The following is a 22,572-nucleotide window of genomic DNA, read 5'->3' on the forward strand; positions in this document are numbered from 1 at the left end:
TGCCGAGGGAGTCACCGAACGAACGAACGAACGGCGTCGATAACAAAACACACAGCAGCAGTGGCAGTGGTGGTATATATTATAAAAGGCCAGAAGCTGGATATGTTGTTGGTTTCTTTTCTTTTTTTACAGGCCGTTATTCGTTCCTTCATTGGTTGGTTGTATTTGGTTTTGGTTTTTTTGGGGTGTCTCTCTGTCGATGGCTTTTCTTTCCCCAGATCTGTCTGTCAGCTCAGCTCAGTGCATGGCGTGGATTCAAAAGGAAAGTGATTTGAAATCATCGTCCGTCGACATCCAGCTGACTCGGCCGTTCGCGTCTGGCCGACGCGCAATCGTCGCCCTCGCGGCCTTTGCTTACTTCATTTTCGTCTTCTTCTTCTTCTTCCCGAATAGGAAAAAGGAGAAGACGGAAAGCAATTAAATGTCCATTTGAAAATGTTTCTCTTCTCTCAAGTTTCTCAAGCTCGCTCCTTTTATTGAAAAGACAGGCCAGCTCGGGAAGAAAAATCCAGCAGCTAAGCAGGGAGCTCTACTATACACGACTGTAAGACAATAACAGCTACAGAACCAAATAAGCCCGCATTCACTCAGTCCATATGTAAATAGTTACAGGCTATTAAAAAAGGAAAAGAAACAAAAGTCGTTTTTTTTTTTTTGTGTGCATGATTATACGTAGTACACCCATAATCGGACAAGACACCAAAAGTTTATTCCCGAGCTTAGCTTCCAACTTCCAAGAGAGTCCTGGGGGTGGGTGGGTGTTTGGTCTTAATAGTAATTTTCAGCGGATTTCATGCAAATTTTTTCTTTGATCTTGTTTGTGGCAGAGGGGCTTAATAAAACTTGCCGATACGAACTATTTAGTGCTAAAATTATCGCGATCCCTTCAGCGGATATCGATTGCTTGTGATCAAATCGCTTTTATCGTTTTGGCGGTTTGGATTAGGGGAAGGGGTCGATTTTTAATCAAGTAAGTGTCGTCTGCTTTTGCTTTGTTTCATTCTCAATGAGACGAAGTAAAACGAGCATGATGACATTCGAAATTCTTCAGCTGAAGGTAAAATCAAATTTTGAATGATTAAGTGTACTGTTTAAGTATTTTTGTAGTGTTTAAAGTCAATCTGGAAACAAGCAATTGTGTTGGTTTGCGAAAATATCTTGCAGCATGGTAAACACAAAACTTTCTATTTGCCCTTTGCTTTTAGAGATTAAAATTTTAAACATTTGTGAATTTCATAATCATTTAATAATCTAAGTAGTGAAACCAACAGAAGCTGTTTGCTGGAAAATTATTCCAGTGTTCCTTAGGAAAATCACAAGTGTATGTAATCACGTTGATATTTCAGAGAAAACATGTTAAACACACTATTTTCACATTTTCCATTAAGTTTTCCTGAGCTCTTTCATATGCTGCAGTTTAATCGCTATAGTTTCAACAGTTTTACATTGCAAAGGTATGATTTTTTATAAATTTTAAACATTCTGAATTTCATAGAGGAACAACACTGGAATAATTGCCACTTCACAATTTAGATTCTTGATTGAATTCAAATTCAACAATTTTTTAACTTTAATCTATTACGTTAAGTTCAACTAGAAAATTTTATGACCAAGAGAGACCTTCTACCACAGGACACCTTTTGGTTTCCTCTCTCCTTACAAGAAGAAGAAGAAATTTATAGGAAATTAAACCCCCAAAGGGAAAATGATTGTCAAGCTCCCGTTTTGGTTTTCCCCATCCGCTATTTTTAACGACGGTCGTGTGTATCGTTTACTCGGCGGGAAATCATATCTTCAATTGATTTTTTAAAAAGGAATTTTTTTATTTTCTTTTCCTACAAAAAGGAAATTTACCTTTTCGTCTTAATCTTTTCACTGAATCTTATTTTTTCCCCTTTTGTCGGAACAGTGCGAAGGAAAACTTTTATTTTTTTTTTGAAGGAGCAGCAAAGTGCCTAGGCTGCTCACCCTCTCTTTTTGTTGAAAGTTTTCTTTTTCCGACCAGATGGCGCATTTTTCGGGAGAGCGGGAAACTTGCCAATGGGTCTCGGGCCAGTCTTTAGCCTTCTTCTTTCCTTCTCAAAAAGAAAAAGAATATTTTTCATTTGTTTCTTTTATTACCCTAACGCGGTTCGCTCCTTTTCGCCCAACGTCTTCATCATTGGCTCGTCGATTTCTTTACACATCCATTCGAGTATATTAGAAAGGTATAAAGATGTCGGCACTGATGAAAGGCTTTCTGGCTAAAGTTCATCTTTCATGCCCCGAGTTTCAAACAAGTTTGTGAACATTGTTTCATCAAACGATTGCAACTCCGTCAAATGCTTCGGTAGTAGTAGCTCAGAGAGAGAGAGAGACTGTAGAGGGCATGGCGACAAAAGAGGACGAAGCCACGGGGACACACATTGAAGAGCGGGGAATAGACGAACATTGTTCCTTATTATTAGGTCAATAATCAAGAATCACGTCCGCTCGGGCTGTCACCCCGTTGCCTCCCTATTCCTCCTCCTCCTACTCTATGGCCTTATTATTCGTCCTACACACGCGTGCAGCTACGACGTGAGTAATAAGCGCTGGAGAACGGATGGCTTTGAGGGTGGCGTATAGGAGAACAACGTGGACAGAGGAGGGAAAAAAAGAGGGAGGTGAAAGATGCGACTTTGAATTTACAGCCGACAATATCCAGCTGCTGTTCATCCGAGAGAGAGAAACAAAAATTCCATTTTATTTTTTGTTTCTCTTTCTGCTGTGACAGTGTGTAAAACATCGTAGATCACGCCGAGAAACAAGCAAAGTCTATATATGAAAAAAGCGAAAGAAGAAGGATGATGGGAGCCAGCCCTTTTTTAGTTCCCGTTAAGGACGATATATATCCGCGCAGTCATTGTGTTGTCCCGAAAAAACAAAAAAACATTGGAGTAGGGATTTCGGTTTGAAGCGAACACACCTCTACTACCAGAGGCATTTTGATTCTTTTTTTCGGGGGGTTCTGGTTTTCATATTCCTGGTTTATTTGCAGCTCTTCAATGTACACGGAATCGCTGTGCCGTTGACACTGATGATGCATCGCTGCTCGTTCCATCTCTCAAACTATACTAGTACCACTTTCCAGTGATAGTTATAACCCCGATTCGTGTGTGTGTTTGTCTGTCATTATGAAAGGTTTCTTTCCTCGCAAAGAGTCGCGGCCAGCCGAGCGTGAAAGACACAACGCATCTCAGAGAGTATACACAGCAGTGCGTAGTCAAATTCTCGGTCACGTACCACAGCTCGCCCGGTTTGATTCCCCGTGAGTGTCACACACAAATGCAACACGCCGAAACATGCCAGCAGCCGAGAGATGTGCTGCATCTTCTTTGACTTGTGTGTGTCTCTTTCATTTTCAAATGTGGGAAAAGTCTGAAAAGAAAAAGGAAAGAAAGATCCGTAGCTGCTCTGCTTATCTGTTCCGCTGTTGCGCAGCGCCGAGAGCGCCATCTGGGGAATTCTCCTCTTTTCGGCTCCTGCTGCTGGCTGGCTACGCTCGTTGTCGACTTGATCCAATTAATCTATTAAAAAAGGCGAGGACGGCATCGGCCAGCACACCACACCTTCCACTGCGCAGACGGAGCCAAGGCAAAAAGAATACGCGAGGCGCAAGAAAACAGACGTCGATGACGTCGTTGAACGTCGAGTAGCTCTCTCTCGCTCTCTTGACGGAATAATGAGTACATGATTGATTCGCTTTCCAAACACGAAGGACCGAAACAATATAACAAGCTCTCTACTGCTGACGTGTCTTGTTAGACTAATTATTTTCTTACTATTTTTAATAGAATCCTCGCTCTCTCTCTCTTATGTCTCTTGTAATTTGATAACATTCCGTTGTATTTCAGACGCTCCCATTTGAATTGGCCAAGACAATTGAATTCATTGCTTTTGTTTGTTTTTGTCTTGTTTATTTTATTATTGCAGAGCGTCACAGAAATTGAACTTGGCTTCGCCTCAGCGCCGGAAGCGTCACGGCTCGTCGGATGGAGCTGAATCGCCCATTCCGGCGGCGGTTCACCGCTTCGGAACGGATTTCAGCGGATTGCTGCGTCGCAACCCTCCGCTTCCACCGCCTCACCTTCTGCGCCGGCTCGGTCTGCGGGAGAATCCAGGCGTCGGCAAAGTAAGTTTGTAGATAACGCTACCGAACTCTATATACTATGGTACTACCTCCTTGGTTTTCAGAACTCTACTCCGGCGGCTCTTTTGTCTTCTCGAGTTGGACAAGGGATTATTTGATAGTTTTGATTACAATGTTTGCAGTTGTGGAGGATAAAAAGTTGCGTAGTTGCTCAAGTTGCGCAAATGAGTTTGCTCGGCGTCTTTCGCCCTTTGGGCCGGCGGCGGCGGCGCCCGTAATCGGATGAAAACGATGACAAATGATGATTAAATGAAATTAAGTAACAGGTATACATATTCCGGCCTGCTCGTTAGATCGTCTTCAATAATTTCGTCAGGCGGAACCAAATGCGGTGGGACTTTCTGTTATGGATTTTCTATATTGTGAGTCGTTCATGGCATTGCGCATCGAATTCAAGTCGAGCGAAAAGACATTTTTGATTCTCGTATTGATTTCTTTTATCGTCTTGATTTGACTTTTGATTCCCCACAATTGAAGGTTTCTTCCTTTTTTTTTGTGATTTTCGATCGCCAATTGGCGTCCACATTGTCCCGCCTAGAAAAAAGATTCGTCCGTTTAAAAAGAGAAAAAAAAAAAAGAAAAGAATGGAACGATCAATTCAGTTGCTTTGAATCTGGGAAATGGCATTTTCGTCGTGTACAGTGGATAGTATAGCGCAGGCAGGAGCCGACGGCCGGGATCGGCCGTCTGATGGTGCCTAGAGTCCATATACTGTAAAACGGGCTGTATGTAAATGAAGACGGGAGGCAAGATGGTTATGGTTGTGTGAAATGGCCTATAGACTGGGCGATGCGGCGGCGGTGGCGGCGGCGGCGGCCTGCGCGCGCGTTTTGAATATCAAGTTACTCCAATCTGTTTCTCCCTCAAGGAACAGGAACAGCTTCTTCTTCTTCTCGCATATATACTTGGGTGTGGTTGTAGTTAGTTGGTGGTGGTGGCACAGTGAGATGTTGCCAATTTGTTCCAGTGCTGGCCTCCCCAACGCTCCTCCGGCCTATTTACAAAGAAGAAGAAGCGTAGAAAAAGGGGATAGTTTTCCCACTGGGGAGAATCCTCTAACTTTAATCGACGGAATGAATGCAAATGCGCGGTTCTCTCTTGTGTCTATGCCTTCCGCCTCCGCTATCCCCATCTGCTATTCAAGATTGCGTCTTCTTATTAGCTCCCCACCCCCCGCACATTATACCCGTGCAGCTGCACACTAGCTCCTCTCCGTGAGTAGGAGGTGCTATACAAGAGATAGAGAATGCGCTAGTAGTAGTACAAGTCTACCACCACCAGCTACTTGTACATCGAAGGCGGGCGAGCAGCCGGAGTGGAGCAGTTTGGTTTAAGGATCAAAGTGAAGCCCACAGGCTTAAGCCATTGATCGAATAAAGAGAGAGAGAGAGAGAGCAAAGCAAAGCCCTTCCTTCCTTCCTTCCTCCCGCAAAACTGTGTGTTGCTCTTCTCTCCCACTCGACAGCAGTCTCTATTGAACGGAGATGGTGAGATAGTGAGAGAGAGAGAGAGAGACAAGTTTAACGTTGCACGCAAGTTGTGGTGGCCGAGATTTCCCTTTCTCTCTCAACCCCATAGCCTCGCACAGAGATCTCTGAAAACGAATAGAAAAAAAACCCCACCTAAAACTTGGTTCCGATGTTACGACAGCGCTCAGGTCAGGAGCTCATCTCGAAGCATCCGTCCCGGTTGTTATATTGGATGGTGTTTACAGTTACAGCCCTCGCAGAAGGCGACATGCACGAAACATTGGCCGCAAAACCTTTCCTATAGCCTTTCTTCCAAGCTTTCTTTCAGCCTTTTTTCCAAGTTTTTATGTACGAGACACATGCAGAGGGGGCTATTTCGACTGCAGTTATATGAAGAACAAACCCGGAGGAGAAAAAAAGAAAAGTCTTGCCGATAAGAGAGAGAGAGAGAGAAAATAGGCCTCTGAAGAGGCACAATACGAAAGTCTCCGACTGTAAGTTGGTTATCTTTGATCAAAGTTGCCTCCTTCAAATGGCTCTTTTGCTGTTGGGGAAAACTTATTGGATGGCTGCCGACGCCACCGCTGTTTCCGGCATTATAACAAAAAGGGGGGAAGAAATGGATCAAGTTAGAGCTCTTTTTTTTTTTTACTTTTCATCTTATTCCATTTCTTCGACTGTCTCTTTTTCTCTCCGTTCGTGCGCGCTAGCTTCTTTGTGTCGAGAAAAAGTAAATGCGAGGAACACTAATACACGTCATCAGCTGTGTTGTGCTGATATGTTGGCGTTCGGCTTATTGTCCTCTTATCATATCGCGACATTATAGATGGCAATGTCATTAAAAGATATTAAAAAGCATCACGCAACGGGTCGCTCTCTCTCTCTCTCTCTCCCACCGCCGCTACTTCTTATTGATCAACGTCACGAAGAAAAGAAGAAAGGAAAGAAACATTTCGGAAAAATCATCAGATGATAGAATGTAGTACAGTCTAGACTGCCATGTTTTTCGCTTGACGGAAGCTCCTTGGCTTATTGACTTATTGTATATGCGGAATCGAAAGAAATTGCTGTCTGATTTTTCTTTTGACTGGTAGACACGACGTGTCAATCTTATTTGATTGACTCTTTTGACTTTCATTTGAATTTTCTTCTTTTTTGTGTAAAGTCTGTACATCAATTGACTTGCCCGCCCAGGAGCTTGTTGAGAGAATGAGACGGACGTGATGCGCCCCGGCCGTGTCTGCCGAATCCGATTGCTCCTAATTAGCCGACGTAGCTCCTGCCATCTCTCTCTCTCGCTTGTCACTTTGCGCCGGCACTCACTTGTCGTTGCTGGCCAGGGCTTTTTTTTTTCACGTTTGTAACCGCCCGTTTCCGACGTGACCGGATCAAGTCGTTTTTATTTTCTTCATTTCTTGGAGGTTATACTTCTCTGTCAACGCGATCAAATGGAAATTTCTTTTCCTTCCTTTGCTCCCGTCTTGTCTTTTCCAGACCATCCGTTTGATTTCCTTCCTTCCTCTTTCCCGCCCTCTTTCCTTTGCGTCCGCCTGATGAACGACATCACATCCAGCCGTTTACACGAAGAGGCTACAGGGGGAGGTTCGTCTGCTGGAACTCTGCTGGTCAGCAGCACGTCGTCGTGTCACGCGAGATTCTTATCCCGAACCGTTTGTTTTCTTTTTTCCCCCTTTTTTCTTTTGGCCGTTCAATTTTCGGGATGGCCATGTGTCTGCCGACAGCAGAAGGAGCGCAGTCGGGAGGGGTCAAAGACCATCGAGCTCCGAATGAAGAGATGGAAGGAATCTTGATGGTGGTGGTGGTCAATTCTCTCGTGACTCGACTTGTTTCCAGTGGAGATATTTCCTCGTGCGGAACCCATCTGGATGGACGACGAGTCTGTAGATGAGTCCACACCCAGGGAATCGTGTGTGTGTTGAGGGGGGGAAATGAGACAAGGAAAAAGCTAGAGAGAGAGAAAAAGAAAAAGGATCACATCACGTCCCTATTTATTGCAACTGATTCCGGCGATGACGGCCGACACGTCGACCCCGCCCACACCACCACCCCAATGAGTTCCGGAATGTTTCCTTACGCGCTCGCGCTGAGTAATGAGCCCCGCAAGATTTTTTGACTTCCCCCTAGCCTTGAAAAACTCCTTTTTTTTTCTCTACTTTCGTATGAGACGTACACAAAACGTACATATCTGTTTTAATTTGTGTTTTTGAAATAACTGTAATTGGGAGCACCGAGTCTAACTGTGTCAAGGGGGCGCTTGTCGTTTCATTTCGTCAGTTCATCATTCAAATCACCGCCTTTTGGCCGGGCTCGGGCGCCCACCCGCCCACCAAAAGAAAAAGAAAAAAATATAACACAAGAACTCGTTGGTTAGTGACCTGTCAGTTTGGTTCGGCGTTCGTTCCATCCACTCCGTCCATCCGTAAAAAGTCTCTTTTTGTAATATTGATCGTATTTAAGCCTGTGGCGTATATTGTCAGAATCGTCGGTCCAAAATGGCCGCCTCGTTCATCTTCTTCTCCTACTACTAGGAATATACTTTGTTGTTATTTTTGATAAGCTGCGGTGTATATAATATTGACGCAACAGCCGGACGACGCCAATATCCCCCTTTCCCCTCCCGACATTCGTTTTTTTTTTTCGCCTTGCGGCATTCGTCTCTAGCTAGCTAGCCTGCTAGCTGCAGGAGCTTTTATATTATTATATAAAAGACGGGGGTATAACAAAACGGTTCCCATTAACCGTGTCTCTATCTTCCCTTTTTCTCTCTCGTTTATGGTCGGCTGTATATACAAAATGAGGAGCCATCATTCAACTATAGTTACGATATTTTCCCCCCTTTTCCTTATGGTTTACTATATATTAGATAAATATTATAGCGTACAAGCGATAAGATTTCCAGGCTCTTGTTCTTCCCAACTTCCATAAGTCTCCCGTCTCGGTTGGAATGTCGTCGTATTTATTTTCGCCGTGAAAATTTCGTAGGAAAGGAAAAAAGACAGTTTGGTTGTTTCAAATCGATGGGACATCATCTTTAATAACAATGAAAAGAGATTCGGCTTTCTATTTTACGATTTCACATCTTTCCTTAAGCCCAAGAATAGAATAACTTGATCATCTTCTTCTTTAACTTTTTTTCTTTTTTGTCTTGTCTTGATCGTCGATTTCTCGTTTGGGTTCCAACGGGGCCGGCAGTATGTGCTCGGAATGACGCAATTCAAGTTGATTGCAGATCCTGTTGAGGGTATTTTTCTTTCTTTTCTTTTTTCCACCGACGTTTGCATCGAGGTCCAGGGTCCTGTGGGTCCGCAGAGAGATCTGGGGAGGGAGGGGCCCCGTAGATCATCAAGTGCCGCCCGGTCCGGTCGCTTTGTACTGCGGCAGCCAGCAGCAACTTCTTCCTGGGATTTGTCGGTTATCGAATCATCTCACGTATTAAGTGCAGCCATTTGTTGGTCTTGTTTCCCTGGACCGTCTTTTTTTTTTCTTCTTCTTCCCCCGCCTGTACTACAGGACCATGCAACTCCCTTCGCTCCTCTATGGCCCACGCTCTTTCTTGCCATCTTGCACGTCTCTGGTTCTCTAATATCCGACGACGTCAGTTGGTCCCGCCCTCATTTCCTATTGGAAAAATAACAAGAAAAAGCCACCCAAAGGTCATTTATTTTCTTCCGTATGTGTTTCTGTCTGTTGGGCTTTCTTCTCTTTTGACAAAAACAGAAAAAACAGCTGTACTGTATAGTCTTCTTTCCCTTCCCCCTTTATCAAATTGGTATAAGCAATCTGATTGACAAGTCACAATTTCATCGAGGAATGAAACGTGCCGGCTTCGATGTCGAGAAAAATCTTTTTTTATTTTCCTGGAAGAAGAAAAACGATTTCGTGCATCGATCCAAAGTTTCTCTTTTATTTTTAAATGAACCGCGCGCTGAACGTCGTCGTCTGCCGCCGCCGCCGCCGTCGTCTCGGGTCGTTAATACGAGATGTTGTTTCCCTCGAAGCTCTTTTGCTGATTGGGAAGTTGTTTGTGCTTTTTCTTCCATTATGTATATAAAAAGAGAATAGCGTTTTTCTTCTTCTTCTTCTTCTTCTTCTGATCGCCCTTAACCACGGCCTAAAAAAGACATCCGACCACATTTACAAATGGGCCCTTCTTTTTTTCCACGTAAAAGAAAATAACTTGCCTCTGGTATATGCTCTCTCTCTCTCTCTACTACTACTACTACTACTAGTAATACTTAATCAGTAATGGCAACTCTAGGCGCTGGTATTAAAGAGTAGTCGTCGTCATAACTCAGTCCACTATATATATATTGGATGTACCAGCTCTAGTACCGTACGTGTGTAGGGTAGTTAGAGAGCAAGGGAGATATTTCTTCGGCTTTTTCGCTCCTGTGATGTTCTGGCTTTTCCCTTCCATTTTTAATAGACGCGCGAAGCGACTCCCCATGTGTGTATATGACAGACGACAGAGCCCGAAAAATAGCAGCATCCGGCCCCCCGTTTCTCGGCGGATGATCAATCCTTTTATTATGATGTTTCTTCTTTTTTTTTTTCTTTCTTGGTGCCTAATCCATCGTTTCTCTCTCTCTCTCTCTCTCTCTCTCTGTAAACGACGTATGTGTAAATACAAGAACCAACACACACAGTATGATCCACTATATATAAAAAATAGTGGTAGAGAGAGAGAGAGAGTCTTTAAGAGTTATAAACGGCGTTATATTCACCACCGGACCGGTCTCTCTCTCTCTCTCCCCTTTTCGTCCCGTTTTCTGCTTTTTCCTCCTTTCCATCGCATTGCCATATATTAGACCGGGTCGGTATAGGGGTTAGTTAATTACTCGGATGATTTAAGCTCGGCCATGTTTCCTTTCTCCCCTTTTCGCCTCCATCCATTCCGATCCTTCATCCACAACTCTCTAGCACAGCTTTCCTCTCTCTCCCGTTTGGGCGTCCCCCGTTAGAGTCGGGACAGGAAAAACAATCATCCCATCAGGCACATGATGTGTGTGCTGTGCTGTGCGTGGAAGCGGGGGATCAACTGACCGTTCTATATACACACAGCACAGCACACAGTCTGCAGTCATAGTGTTATGTTTTGTGCTGGGCTCTGTCTGGTTGTTCGACTTGATGTGGCCGCCATTTATCTCATTGATTGAACAACGCCAAAAGGCCTCCAACCAACCCCCGCCGCCATCCAGTGCTACATCAGTATCTGTACACAACAACAACAACATCTAACATAAAGCTAGTGTATATACTAAATGTAAAGGCTTTTCTCTTCAATACCACGGAGCGAGAGAGAAGTTGAGCGGTGACTAGGAGGATTTTCCATTGTGCGGCGAAATGATTCCGTCAAATGCCGCAAGTCAAATTTAGGCTGGCATTTCAAATGGGAGAGAAAAAAGGAGATCTGATTGGCTGCTGCGTGTAACTAGAAAGAGCATCAGCGGATGAAACTTACAGAGGGAAGAGCCAAAGTTCGGGGGTCGACGAGAATGAGGAACTTCGTTATATGACGTGCACAAAAAAGGGGAAAGAATTCCAAGAAAAGATAACAAGGCCATTAAAATGACGCTCGGGGCGCTCTTCCTATGTTCGCGAGTTGCGGCTGAGAGTTTGATGTGCGCAATATTCCGGAGTTATCGTAATAATAAAAAACTGTTACAAATAAATGCTGTTGTTAAAAATTCTGTCTAACTTTTATTTTTTCATCATTTCGCAGGTGAGAGTGATGTTGCGAGTGGCGGGCGACCCGACGGCTTCCAACTTTCTCAGCGTCGACAAAAAGCGCAAACAATTGACGCTCCAGGAGCCCGGTAATAACACGTCACTGACGTTGGCGTCGTCTTCCTCGTCGGAGAAAGACCATCATCAAATCGCTGCCGAGGATCGACGCGTGGGAGTGGCCGCACCGAAAATGTTCGCCTTCGACGGCCTCTTCACCACCGCCGACGATTCACAGGTATTAAACCTAACGGCCCCTGTTGGCCCATCCGGCGCCATCGTCGCCCAAGAATATATATTTGTATTATATACTACGACGCCCTATTTTTATCCCCAAATAATCGGCTCTTAGACCGTCTAATAATATCTCGACGACATTTTGTCTTCTTTTTATGGTCGAATGGCGTGCAGGGCGACGTTGCCGCCTCGGTGCTGAGTGACATTGTCACCGCCGTCATCAACGGCTCGGACGGATGCGTTTTCTGCTTCGGTCACGCTCAACTCGGTAAGTGCTGCTGCTGCAGCTCTTTCATTCATTGACAGAATCCACTTAAGACCACCCTCAAGGCCTTTGCCATCACAGTACAGAGTAGTGTGTGTATGTGTAACCGACGTCGGGCGTCGGTCTGATTGCATCAGTCACACCTTCTTTTCTCGGGTTGACTTTGATGACTTGACTTGATGGTTATTTATCGCCCCCGACTCTAATTCGTGTCTGTCACTTATTTCATCTTTTTCTTCTTTTTTTTCGCAGGTAAAACGACGACGATGGTGGGTTCGTGTTTGGAAGACATCGGTCCCGGCCTGATGCCGACGGCCATCGCTTGGCTCTTCCGCGGGATTGGCGAGCAGAAGAACAAAACTGGCGCTAGGTTCTCGGTCCGCGTCTCAGCTGTGGAAATTGCCGGCCCCGCCGAAGTTCTCCGAGATCTCCTCGCTCCGCACGCAACCGGTAAGTTAGTGGCTTTGCGTGCCTTTTTATTTATTTATTTATTTTTTTCCTTTTGAGTCCAATTATCTATTGTACGCCTTTCTGGGAAAAAAAAGTTCACATGTTGCGATCAGAAAAGAACAAAATTTTTTCAGCGAAATTTCATTACGAAAAAAAGGCCCTAATCGACCAAACTCGTCGAGTCAACACCGAACTTTAAAGCCGCTGAAAAAGTTGGATCTGTGGAATGGCTCCCGACTGTGCAGCCTGGCATTATTGCTGGAGGCTTTTATCGCTATTGAACTGAAACTTTGGCCCTTCTATACACACACACATACGAGTACGAGCGTACTACCGTATATATATTTAGCCGTTGTTCCCGTTTGCCCTTTCTGTGTTGACCGTGGACGGGTTGAATTCAATCACAACCGCGCAGCTTCTAATGAGATTCCAGACCCCCGTCCCGTGGAAGCAGCCGCAGCCGCCAGTCTCGACTCATTACTCGGTGCAATCATGGAGGCATTGATGCGGGAATCGACCCTCTTTTGTTCGATCCGCAAGCTAGTTAAGCTGATGAGATTGAGTCAATACATTCTTAGATGATTGGACGTTATTGAAACGTCTTCCGGCGCCGGCTCCAATTCAATTTTGATTTGATGATGATTATTGGAATTTGCAGAATCCGAAGAATCACCGGGCGTGTATCTGCGTGACGATCCTCTGCTGGGCACCCAACTGCAGAATCAGAGTGAACTCCGAGCTCCGACCGCCGAAAAGGCCGCTTTCTATTTGGACGCTGCTCTGGCGGCCCGCACCGATTCCTCGTCGCCGGACGCCCGTTTCTCCCATTTGCTCTACACTCTGCACGTCTACCAGTACAGCGTCGATCGGACACCCAACCGAACGGGTGGACATTGCAGCAGCAGCAGTGGCGCATCCGGAGTGGCTGGGGGACGTTCCCGCCTGCATTTGCTGGATCTTGGAAGTTGCCAGCAAAACGGTCGGGCCGTGACAAACGGCCAATCGGCCAACACAATGACACTCTCCGGTCTGGGCAATGTATTGGTGGCTTTGTTCAACGGCCAGCGACATCTGCCCCATCGCGAACACAAAATCACCCAAGTCCTCCGCGAATGTCTGGGATCGCTCACCTGTCAGGCGGCCTTGGTCGCCCACGTTGCAGCTTCGTCCGCCTACTCGGAGACCCTGGCCACCGTACAGATGGCCTCCAGAGTCCATCGAATGAGGCGTAGGAGAATGAAGGTAAGACTTGATAACGTTGACGTTTTTTAATACATAATTTGTCATTTCTTTGTAACTGTCAACAGTACAACAATGCCGGATCAGGCGGTTCGGGATCAGGTGGAAGTAGCGAAGATTCGAGTCGATTGGGGCTTTCTCGATCCTCGGGCGGTGAAAGCTCTACAGGCGGATCAGCTGACCCGTCCAGCAGCGAGCAGTCATGTGACACTGTCATCTACGTAGGCCCGATCGATGACGCAACGGATGGCGAACACCCACCCGTTTATTTGCCCAGTCTCAATTCGGGCGATAACCGATGCTCCATGTCTCGGGCGCTCAGAGGCTCGACTGTTGATCGGCCGTCAGTCCAGCAACAGTCCGGCAGGAGTCCAGTGCATCACGCCAAGAAAGAAACTTCAGCCGCTCCTTCGCGATCGCCGCAAATTCAGCGCAAAGTAGCCAAATGCGATCCCGCTCAACAAACCAACAAGCAGAGCGGCAGTGTCGCCGGTAGCAACAGCGAAGAGCAGTGGATCGACGGGCCGAGATTCAACAAAACGCGCATTTCTCAAGCTCGGATGCAAGTGGTGCGTCATCAACGGGAAATGTGGGTCGACGGGCCGCCAGTTGATCCCGCCGTTCAGATGCTGCCCGCAGTTTTACCTGCCGTCGCTCCTCCTGTCAATCAAACTCCGCTAGGATACGGTTTCATGGATCAGCACAAGCAGGGAATGATACGCCAATGGGTCGAAAATCAAAGTGTCCAGGTAAGACCACCCTGTTGCAATCTTTCAACAGTAGTAGAAGATAAAATAACACAAAATCAATAGACTCGACTTAATCTTTTTTTCTCTCTCTCTCTACTCTTTTTTTTTTTTTTTAACTTTTATGGGATTGATGCAGCAGCGACACCCAGCGGTGCGAACCAGCGGGCAAATGTGGATCGATGCTCAGCCCCGACCGGCCCCGGAGCCCGGCACTCCAGTCAAGGTCTTGACTGTTTTTAAGATGTGCCCGGATGACGAAGATGAGGCGAAAGAAGTCGATAGCTTGGCGCCCGTTGAAAATATCCGCTCGCCGAGAGCAAATCGCCATCCGACTCCAGTGAAGCAGTCTCGCAGAAAAGCCGAGCCTCTCTTAACGGAAGAAGTCACCGCCGCCGCCGTCGCTCCATCCAATCCCGAACAGTCAGTCTCTGAAGAGAAGCTCAACTCGTTGAGCGGCGTTGGCAGCGCCAGCAACATTGAAAGCGTTGAGCCGACAGCTTCCAGCTTAACGCTGGAACAGCTCTACTCGCAGTGCGAACAGCTGGCAGACTCGCTTGTCCAGGAAGAGGAGCGAGCTGCCGCCGCCGCCGCCGTCGAGGATTCCTCCACCGACGGAGCCTCCGATGATCTTTCAGCGGCTTTGGATGTGACATCCGAACAGGTTTCCATCAGCTGCGACTCGTGGAGGCGTGTCCGGCATCGCGACGAAGACGACAACAACACCGTGACGGATTTCAAAGTCTGCGAATCAGAGTCGGCTAACCAACGAGGTGGTCGCCTTCATCATTCCCCCATGCACGGCCGAGGTGGAGACTACAGTCCCGAATACATCGAGGTGGAAGAGCCCGACGAGCCGGTGCCCACGCAAGACTCTTGTCTTCAAGTGACCGAGGAGGATATCGCGTTTTCCATGATGGAAGCCTTGGAGGCCAAGTGCAACGATGTGCGCAGCTTGTCCAGTTTCACCGACGGCGAAGAACATCCGCTGCGAGCTCTTTCGCACGACAACTTGACCATCATTTCCCATTTTACCGGAGAAACTTATTCGCAAGGGACGGCCTCCGAATGGGAGCCCATTGGCTCTTCCATTTTCGACCCTATGCCATCGTCTTCAGCCATGGATAACACAGAGTTCTATCAAACGCAACTGGAACAGCTTGCCAAATTACACCAGCAAATCTACCAGCAGTCAATCGCCGGAAACGCTGCTGGAACCCTTCATCCCACGCCACTCAGTGCTCTTACCAACTGTAATATTGGCTCATTCAAGGTATACATTTATCTATTGATTACAGCACGAGCTTAATTACAATGAGCTTAACATCGCCCTATTTATCTGTAAACTGTAGGATCTTCCACTGTTGACACAAGACTGGAACAACGTGGCCGTTAGGACCTCGCCCGGTAGAAATGGCATGGGCCAAGACACACGTAAAGCCATGGTCTCTACCATCGGCATGGAGCTGGAACGCGAATTGGGCATCCAAGACGCCCATCAAGCTTCGATTTTATCTTCACTGAGACATCCTGATGGTGCGTCCGATCCACATTTGGATCAGCATTCTGGGAAAACGTACGAGGCTGTTCGCCCATGGTATTATTGCAGCTTCTTAATTGGTGAAATTGCCCCGACCGATTGTTAATTCCCTTAATTTTATACTAGTGAGCCGCAGCAACAAGAACGGTTGCCTGGCAACGGGGCGTCCACCTCTGATCCCGAAGAAGAGGTCGCCATCAAATCTAATTCGGCTAATGTCGCCGTAACGACTGGCGACTTGGTACCTGAACGCGACTGCAAAGCCGTTGTCTTAGAGAGCAACACGGAGCACGAGAAAGTAATTCATCATAAAACACCTAAGCTAAGCCGGTTCTTCTCCGGTTCCAAGAACAAACAACAGCCGAGCTCCGTCACTAAGCGCAACACGGCCACGAGCATGAGTGGTAGCCCGGTACCAACTCCCAAAGCGTCATCGTCGTCCGCCAAAGCATCGCCCAAGGTCGAGAAGCGATCTAAGAGCCGGGAGAATACGAGTAAACACAATTCACCGGCCAAGACGCTCTCCAAGTCGCCGTCCCGCATCGATCCTACCCCTTCCGTCTCGATTCCCCCGTCTCCCAAGTCACAGTCGTCCAAATCCAGCAACAAGAAGGATAAACTGAAGGCGGCCAGTTCGTCGCACAAGAGTCCAAAGAAGGACTCGAAATCCAGCTGGGTATGTTTCCTTCATTAGACCGCCATTCATTCAAAGTGTTGCATTAACTGATTGGTTCTCATTCACGCAGGACGGAAAGTCTTCTGCATCAAAACGTGACGTCAAATCGTACGGTTTCAGCTACGAAAGCTGCCATCAAACGGCACCCAGTTCGCTGTGTCCCTCGGAGGGCTACGAAAGTGGAGGATCAGATTCCGGAGTTCACCTCAGTGCAGTCTCTCCCATCAAGAATCGTCGGCACGCCCAGCCGATTCAGCAGCAGCAGCAACAGATTCGACGCCAACATTTGATGCCGATCGGCGAAATGTCCCGAAAGAATTTTTCCAGTGGGACGAGCACCAGTGGGTCGGGTGGCTCTGGAGGCTCCGCTGGCCATTACGAGAGTTCCGGTTATGAAAGTGTCATTCGCGACAGCGAATGCTCCAGCTTGGGTTCCAGTAGCCAAGATTCGGATCGCGAAGCTGTTCCCTTAGAACTTGCCATCAGCACTGGCAAACAATCTGCTGCTATCGGTAATTGATCTTAACAAAACGTCATTTATTTTTCGAAAAAAGCTAATTTTGGGTTTCAACCACTCAATTTAGGTCAATCAAGCAGTTGCACAATACTTTAAAGGGACACGGAGAAGAGCGCGGAAATAAGGGACCAACAAAAAATTAAAAAAAAAGAAAAACTGGAACAGTGATCGTCATATCCCAAGAAATGATTAAGTTATACGACATCCTTTTCAGTTGGTTCTGTTGTCAAAATGGCATTGCTTTTGTCTAATATGGAAATTTCGCCCTCATTGATTGCAACATATCTTTCGTTTTTGTTTCGATTGCAAATCAAGATACTGGACCATACCTTCACTATTCATCTAAGCTTTCTATTGTATTGGATTTCATTTTTCCGAAGCTTGTCATTTCTTGATATCGTTGGGCGTGGGTATGTGCTGCTCCTTGTATTAAATGAAACATGAGCAAAATTTGAAATTGCGGTACAAGAGTGCGATGAAGAGGACTTGGATTGACGGAGGAAATTTTTTAAGCTACTTTTATTTTTGTTAATCGCGAATAATAGTGAACATAAATGCAAATCTTTGTATCATTTTGCGACCGTTTCGTGATGTGTATATACATATTTACCTGAAAGTGATTTTTACATACACAAGGTTAGCGTCTTTTCATCTGTAATCAATGGTTTTGCATTGCTCTTGTATCATGGATAAAGGTGATAAAGGTAGCTAAACTCAGTAGCTGAGAAAGCCAAAGCCTAGTCCCGGGACTCCCGGCAAAAAAAAATTTAATGATTACTGACTGCGACACTAGATGGCGAGTGTATTGTTTTTCTGAACTTAGCAAACGGCAGACGCACCAATAAATAACTATCAACATACACCATGTCTGTTTTAGCGTTTTAGTTTAAATGAACAACCTTACCTACAAAATACCTACTACGGAGTAATAACATAATGGAACATAATAGCTTTGCAATAATCTGCAAAATGTCTGCTAGTTTCCATAGATTTTGACTATTCATTTCACTTCTGTTGGGGGGCGGGTAGGTGAGTCGGATAAGGCGTCACCGGTTGGTGATCGGGGGGCACCGGAGACCTGAGTTCGACTCTCCTGGTGAGCATAGTTGCTCCCATACCCGGGCACTACCACTACACATACAATACAGATCTCTTCCTTAAACGCAGGCCAAAAACGTACACAATGATGGTACTTCCATCCCCCTCCCTTGGGGCTTCTTCCACACAACACAACATTTACACTGCTCATGCCATCGCCCAAAAAATCAACAGACAAATATCTCGTCGGTGCAAGAAGGTCATCTAGTTGAAGACCAGATGTCTGCTAAAAATAGCAGACGCACCTAATCCTACCAATACCAATTTCACTTCTGTTATTATAGACATCACCATACCTACTTATCTGGAAGCGTAAGGGAACAACATACCTACTGTGCAGTAATTTCAAAGTGAAAATTTAACAGTCTTGCCCTATGGAACGCCATAGGGACAAAAAATTAACTGCTCCAAAGTAAGCATTAATTTAGTGCTCTCCAAAAATAAGTGCTCAAAATTTAGTGCTCTCTCGCATCCGCCCTCTAGCGGGCGGTTCAAAATATTTCGTTTCTCCGCCTGGTTGTGAGAGGAGTTAGAAGCTATCGATTAAAATCCAATATTTAGCTTAACTATGGGATTTATAAATTCGAATGCTTGCCCTTTTTCTTGCCTCATCACCTTTGCCAACCCGGCAACCCCTTATGTCTTCCAAGAATCCTGAAATCCGCCATCCATCCATTCCGGATTCCGGCGATGCCGAACATCGGAACATGCCAGGACTAATATTGTTACTTCTGCTGAGACTTCACCACAGGGGGGAAGAAAAAGTAAGAAGAAAAAGTATCGACGAAGTACTAGTCACGAAGATTACTTCGACAAAGATGGAATCATAAAAAGACACGATACAAATCACAGGACAGAAGGGTAGTGGCGGAGGTGATGGGGCAAGACGCTGATCGACGCTGATGTATTCGAAAATTAGATTTTAATCGATATTCAATTGTCAATTTTTTCATAGATAGCGAAATATTTTAAACGGCCCGCTAGAGGGCGGATGCGAGAGAGCACTAAATTTTGAGCACTTATTTTTGGAGAACACTAAATTAATGCTAACTTTGGAGCAGTTAATTTGTTGTCCCTATGGCGTTCCATATTGCCCTGCCTTGCATTAATCTGGGTTTATCTAGTGAAATTTGTTCATTTTGACTTGTCAAGTTATCTGAGAAGTATGCACTACTAGAGCCATGTGCAAACATTTCTGCCTTATTCTATCGTGAGTATATTTCTGACAGTGCTAACTTTACCTTCTTTAATAAAACTTTGTATGCTCTCAGATGGCTTTTAAATCAACACAAGAAGCATTCTTGATTTGTTTTACTGATAAATTCGTTTTCCTGATTTGTTTCCCTGATAATTTTTTTAAGCACTCCCTGCCTATTAAAAAATTGTGAAGAAAGATCTACAAGAAGGTATGTCATTTCATTAATTTTGTTTACAGTATATGAAACAACTAAAACATTATGAAGAATGTTTTTTACAATTTGACAGAAATACCTGATACCTCTTTTCATTGAACACCTCATTCGATAGTTCTGCCAGTGCTTAAAAAACCCTGCAAAAAGAAATCATGTTTGGGTAAGTAAGGGGATTTTCTCTTTGCCATCCTCATCAGAACAAGTAAATTTCTGAATTTCTGTTTAGAAATTCTGTGGTCATCTTTAAGAAAACATGTGTGGTGATGGCTATATTCCATTTTTTCTGCTGCTGAATCTTTTTGAAGTGAATGAATTTGAAATCTGAATTTTCTAACCCCTGAATTAATGCTGTGTGTATTTGAATTTTCAGTTGAGTGAAGTGAAGCCTTGGAGCTGTTGATGGCCGGAAGCCTGTAACTATACCAACACGAGGTCTCAAAAAGAACTATGCAAGCTTCCACGGCAGTTGCAGACCCCCCAAGATCTCCTGGTCGTTCCTTGAGCCCGATTAAAAGCAAGTCCGTGACTATCATCAGATAGATCATCAAGGATCGCATGGACTTTGCTTGAGACCAGATAATTGAGACCCGGATTACAGAGAGACGTTACCAATGACTTCTGGAGTTTATTACCAACATCGTCAAGATTACCCATTTATTTATTAGTGGGTAAGTGTAAAATTTAATTTGTTGTACAGCAATCTAGGAGTGGAAGCGCGTAAAGTGACCCCTAATAGAAGATATTCGTACTGCAGGACAAATGCGACAAATGTCATCATGTTGTTGATGAAGGAGAGAAAGAGTCGTACACTCGTACGTTACTTTAAAATATCTTTAGTTAAATTTAGGTATATTTTCAACATGTTCCAACTGATGCAGTGTTTATTAATTATTTTTCAATTACCATTGTAGAGTTCAACCTGCAGACGGGCCGGCCAGTTTGCATGTCCTTCACGCTTGAAGGTCACGGGGATCATTTCGTAAAATTGTCATGCGGTGGTGTAGAGGTTGGGTGAGAATCGTGCAGTGGTGTAGAGGTTGGGTGAGAACGACACGTGTTGCATCATTATCAAGCAGGTACAATAGCCGTAAGCCATAACCATTTGGTATTCATTTTTATATTGGTTTTTGTAGACCCATCCCCAGCAACGTCAACCTGCAGAAGGAAAAAACATTTTCCTTCACTTTCGAAGGTCACGGAGATCATTACGTAAAATGTGTCATGTGGTGTAGAGGTTGGGTGAGAACGGGACGTGTCGCATCATTATCAGACAGATACAATAGCCGCAAGGCTTAAGAGGTGAAGAGATGAAAAAAAAATCGTATAAAAGGAGAGAAAAAAACAAAAAAGGCGGTGGAAAATCAGTCGAGTGAGGATCTCCGACACGGCAACAACTGCAGTGCAATATTTGTCACCAACTGTCTCCTACATCGTAAAACCAATTCGCAATCATGGGTAAATATTCTGTTTTGATATGGATCTTTGTTTTAATGAATTTTTTTTCTATTTTTAAATATTCCTGTTATTAATAAATATTAATGTTTAAATTTATAAATTGTTTAGATAAGCGTGGTGTCGTGCTGCTGTTGGGTGTTGTTTCGTTGATGGCTGGGTTGACCACTGGTGTACTGATATCTCCTGGGTATGGTGAATACCTAACCACAACGCCGCCGCCTCCCACATAACAAAATACGCAACAACCGGCACTATACCACCAAGGCTCCAGAAAATTCCCATCAACTTATATAGTGCCCCGAGCCACTACACCGAATTTCTGAAGTATAAGTCTGCCTCGAGTTACACCACCAAAGAGCTAGAGTACAACATCGAGGCTCCCAAGTATTACACAACTAAGGCACCGGAATACTACACGACTACATATGCTGCCCCTGCTTACTACACCAAGGCCCCTAATTACTACACTACAACCTACGCTGCCCTAAGCTACTAAACCAACACCCCGAAGTATTATTCCTAATTACTACAATACCGAAGCACCGAAGTATTATTCTGCGTCGAAGGGGTCGTTAAAAAAAAGGAAGTTGTGTAAAAGGGAGAGAAAAGGTGGTACTACGCCGACGCCCCCAAGTACTACACCACTAAGGCATCGGAGTATGCTACCATAACTTACGCTTCGCCCAGCTACTACACCGATGCCCCGAATTATTACTTTGCCTCGAGCTACACCACCAACACAGCGGAGTACTACACAACTACGTATGCTGCCCTATCTGACTACACTGAGGCTCCCTAGCTACTACACCGAGGCTCCAGCTACTACACCGAGGCTCCAGCTACACAACCACGACTGATGCGGTCATAGTTTACGTTGCCCCAACTTTCTACTCAACTGCTGCCCCTTCGTATTGCGTTGAACCGAAATACTGCACTGAAGCTTCAGTTTACTACACCGAAAATCTGAAGTATTACTCTGCTCATAGTATCTACACCACTAAGGCACCTGAATAGTACACTAAGACATACTCCAGATTTCTAGAAGGATTCTAAATGCCAGAGCTGATATGATGGAAAATCTGTACACATACATATACACAATATCATAATAGTTACTAAAGTCACTAGGAATTGTTGTTCTTTGATGAGAAAATAAAGTTTTTAATTTGGGTAATTATTTTGTTCGACTTTTGCTACCTAAGAACATTATGATAATTCGACTTTTTCTGATTTTTGTCGGAGTTTTCCTATTTCGCATGTGGGAGATAACTATTGCTTTAGTCGATCTGCATTCAGACATTCTAATGTTTGGACGAACTTCATTAGGAGTTGTGGATAGTGTTTGGTTCCTCATGGAATTTTATTTAAAGAGTCTTAAAATGGTTAGTCACCTGGCTATAACATGTGTAAAATTTCAAAATTGAAAGTACTATGACAAACAAACACTTTAAAAGGAATTGCTTTATTGTCCCACCTCCACCCACAATTCCACCACATTTTACAGTCACATATATTCATACATACACACACTTAAATTAACCCATTGGCTGCC

At 45.0% G+C, this 22,572-nt stretch overlaps 1 protein-coding gene and 2 long non-coding RNA genes across 9 annotated transcripts in view; all 3 read left to right on the forward strand.

Moving 5' to 3' along the window:
• Positions 1-17,187, forward strand: part of LOC124340751 (kinesin-like protein CG14535) — a 71,269-nt gene extending 54,082 nt beyond the window's left edge. For 4 of the 5 annotated variants that reach the window (XM_046793360.1, XM_046793376.1, XM_046793368.1 and 1 more), the window contains 11 exons: positions 3,955-4,153; positions 11,384-11,623; positions 11,797-11,890; positions 12,140-12,337; positions 12,996-13,579; positions 13,645-14,325; positions 14,462-15,595; positions 15,675-15,919; positions 15,989-16,538; positions 16,609-17,050; positions 17,123-17,187. In XM_046793360.1, coding sequence (XP_046649316.1) covers positions 3,955-4,153; positions 11,384-11,623; positions 11,797-11,890; positions 12,140-12,337; positions 12,996-13,579; positions 13,645-14,325; positions 14,462-15,595; positions 15,675-15,919; positions 15,989-16,538; positions 16,609-17,050; positions 17,123-17,151 — 4,396 coding nt within the window. In that variant the 3' untranslated portion in view covers positions 17,152-17,187. Of the gene's footprint in view, positions 1-1,035; positions 1,058-3,954; positions 4,154-11,383; positions 11,624-11,796; positions 11,891-12,139; positions 12,338-12,995; positions 13,580-13,644; positions 14,326-14,461; positions 15,596-15,674; positions 15,920-15,988; positions 16,539-16,608; positions 17,051-17,122 lie in introns of those variants that run through there. The other variant, XM_046793395.1, reaches the window with a different exon arrangement.
• A 2,062-nt stretch (positions 17,188-19,249) lies between these two features.
• Positions 19,250-19,861, forward strand: LOC124342407. 2 transcript variants are annotated; one of them, XR_006918810.1, is made up of 4 exons: positions 19,250-19,363; positions 19,425-19,559; positions 19,639-19,725; positions 19,792-19,861. It is a non-coding gene; the product is annotated as an uncharacterized LOC124342407 (long non-coding RNA). The 2 variants fall into 2 exon arrangements; XR_006918811.1 differs by having other exon boundaries at positions 19,515-19,559.
• Positions 19,862-19,941: 80 nt separating this feature from the next.
• LOC124342361 lies at positions 19,942-21,853 on the forward strand. Of its 2 annotated transcripts, XR_006918787.1 has the most exons (4): positions 19,942-20,233; positions 20,477-20,576; positions 20,699-21,020; positions 21,129-21,853. It is a non-coding gene; the product is annotated as an uncharacterized LOC124342361 (long non-coding RNA). The 2 variants fall into 2 exon arrangements; XR_006918788.1 differs by lacking the exons at positions 20,699-21,020; positions 21,129-21,853 and adding an exon at positions 20,320-20,412 and having other exon boundaries at positions 20,477-20,631.
• Positions 21,854-22,572: the final 719 nt, after the last annotated feature.

The sequence above is a fragment of the Daphnia pulicaria genome, chromosome 1 (genome assembly GCF_021234035.1).
Source record: "Daphnia pulicaria isolate SC F1-1A chromosome 1, SC_F0-13Bv2, whole genome shotgun sequence".
Lineage (NCBI taxonomy): Eukaryota > Metazoa > Arthropoda > Branchiopoda > Diplostraca > Daphniidae > Daphnia > Daphnia pulicaria.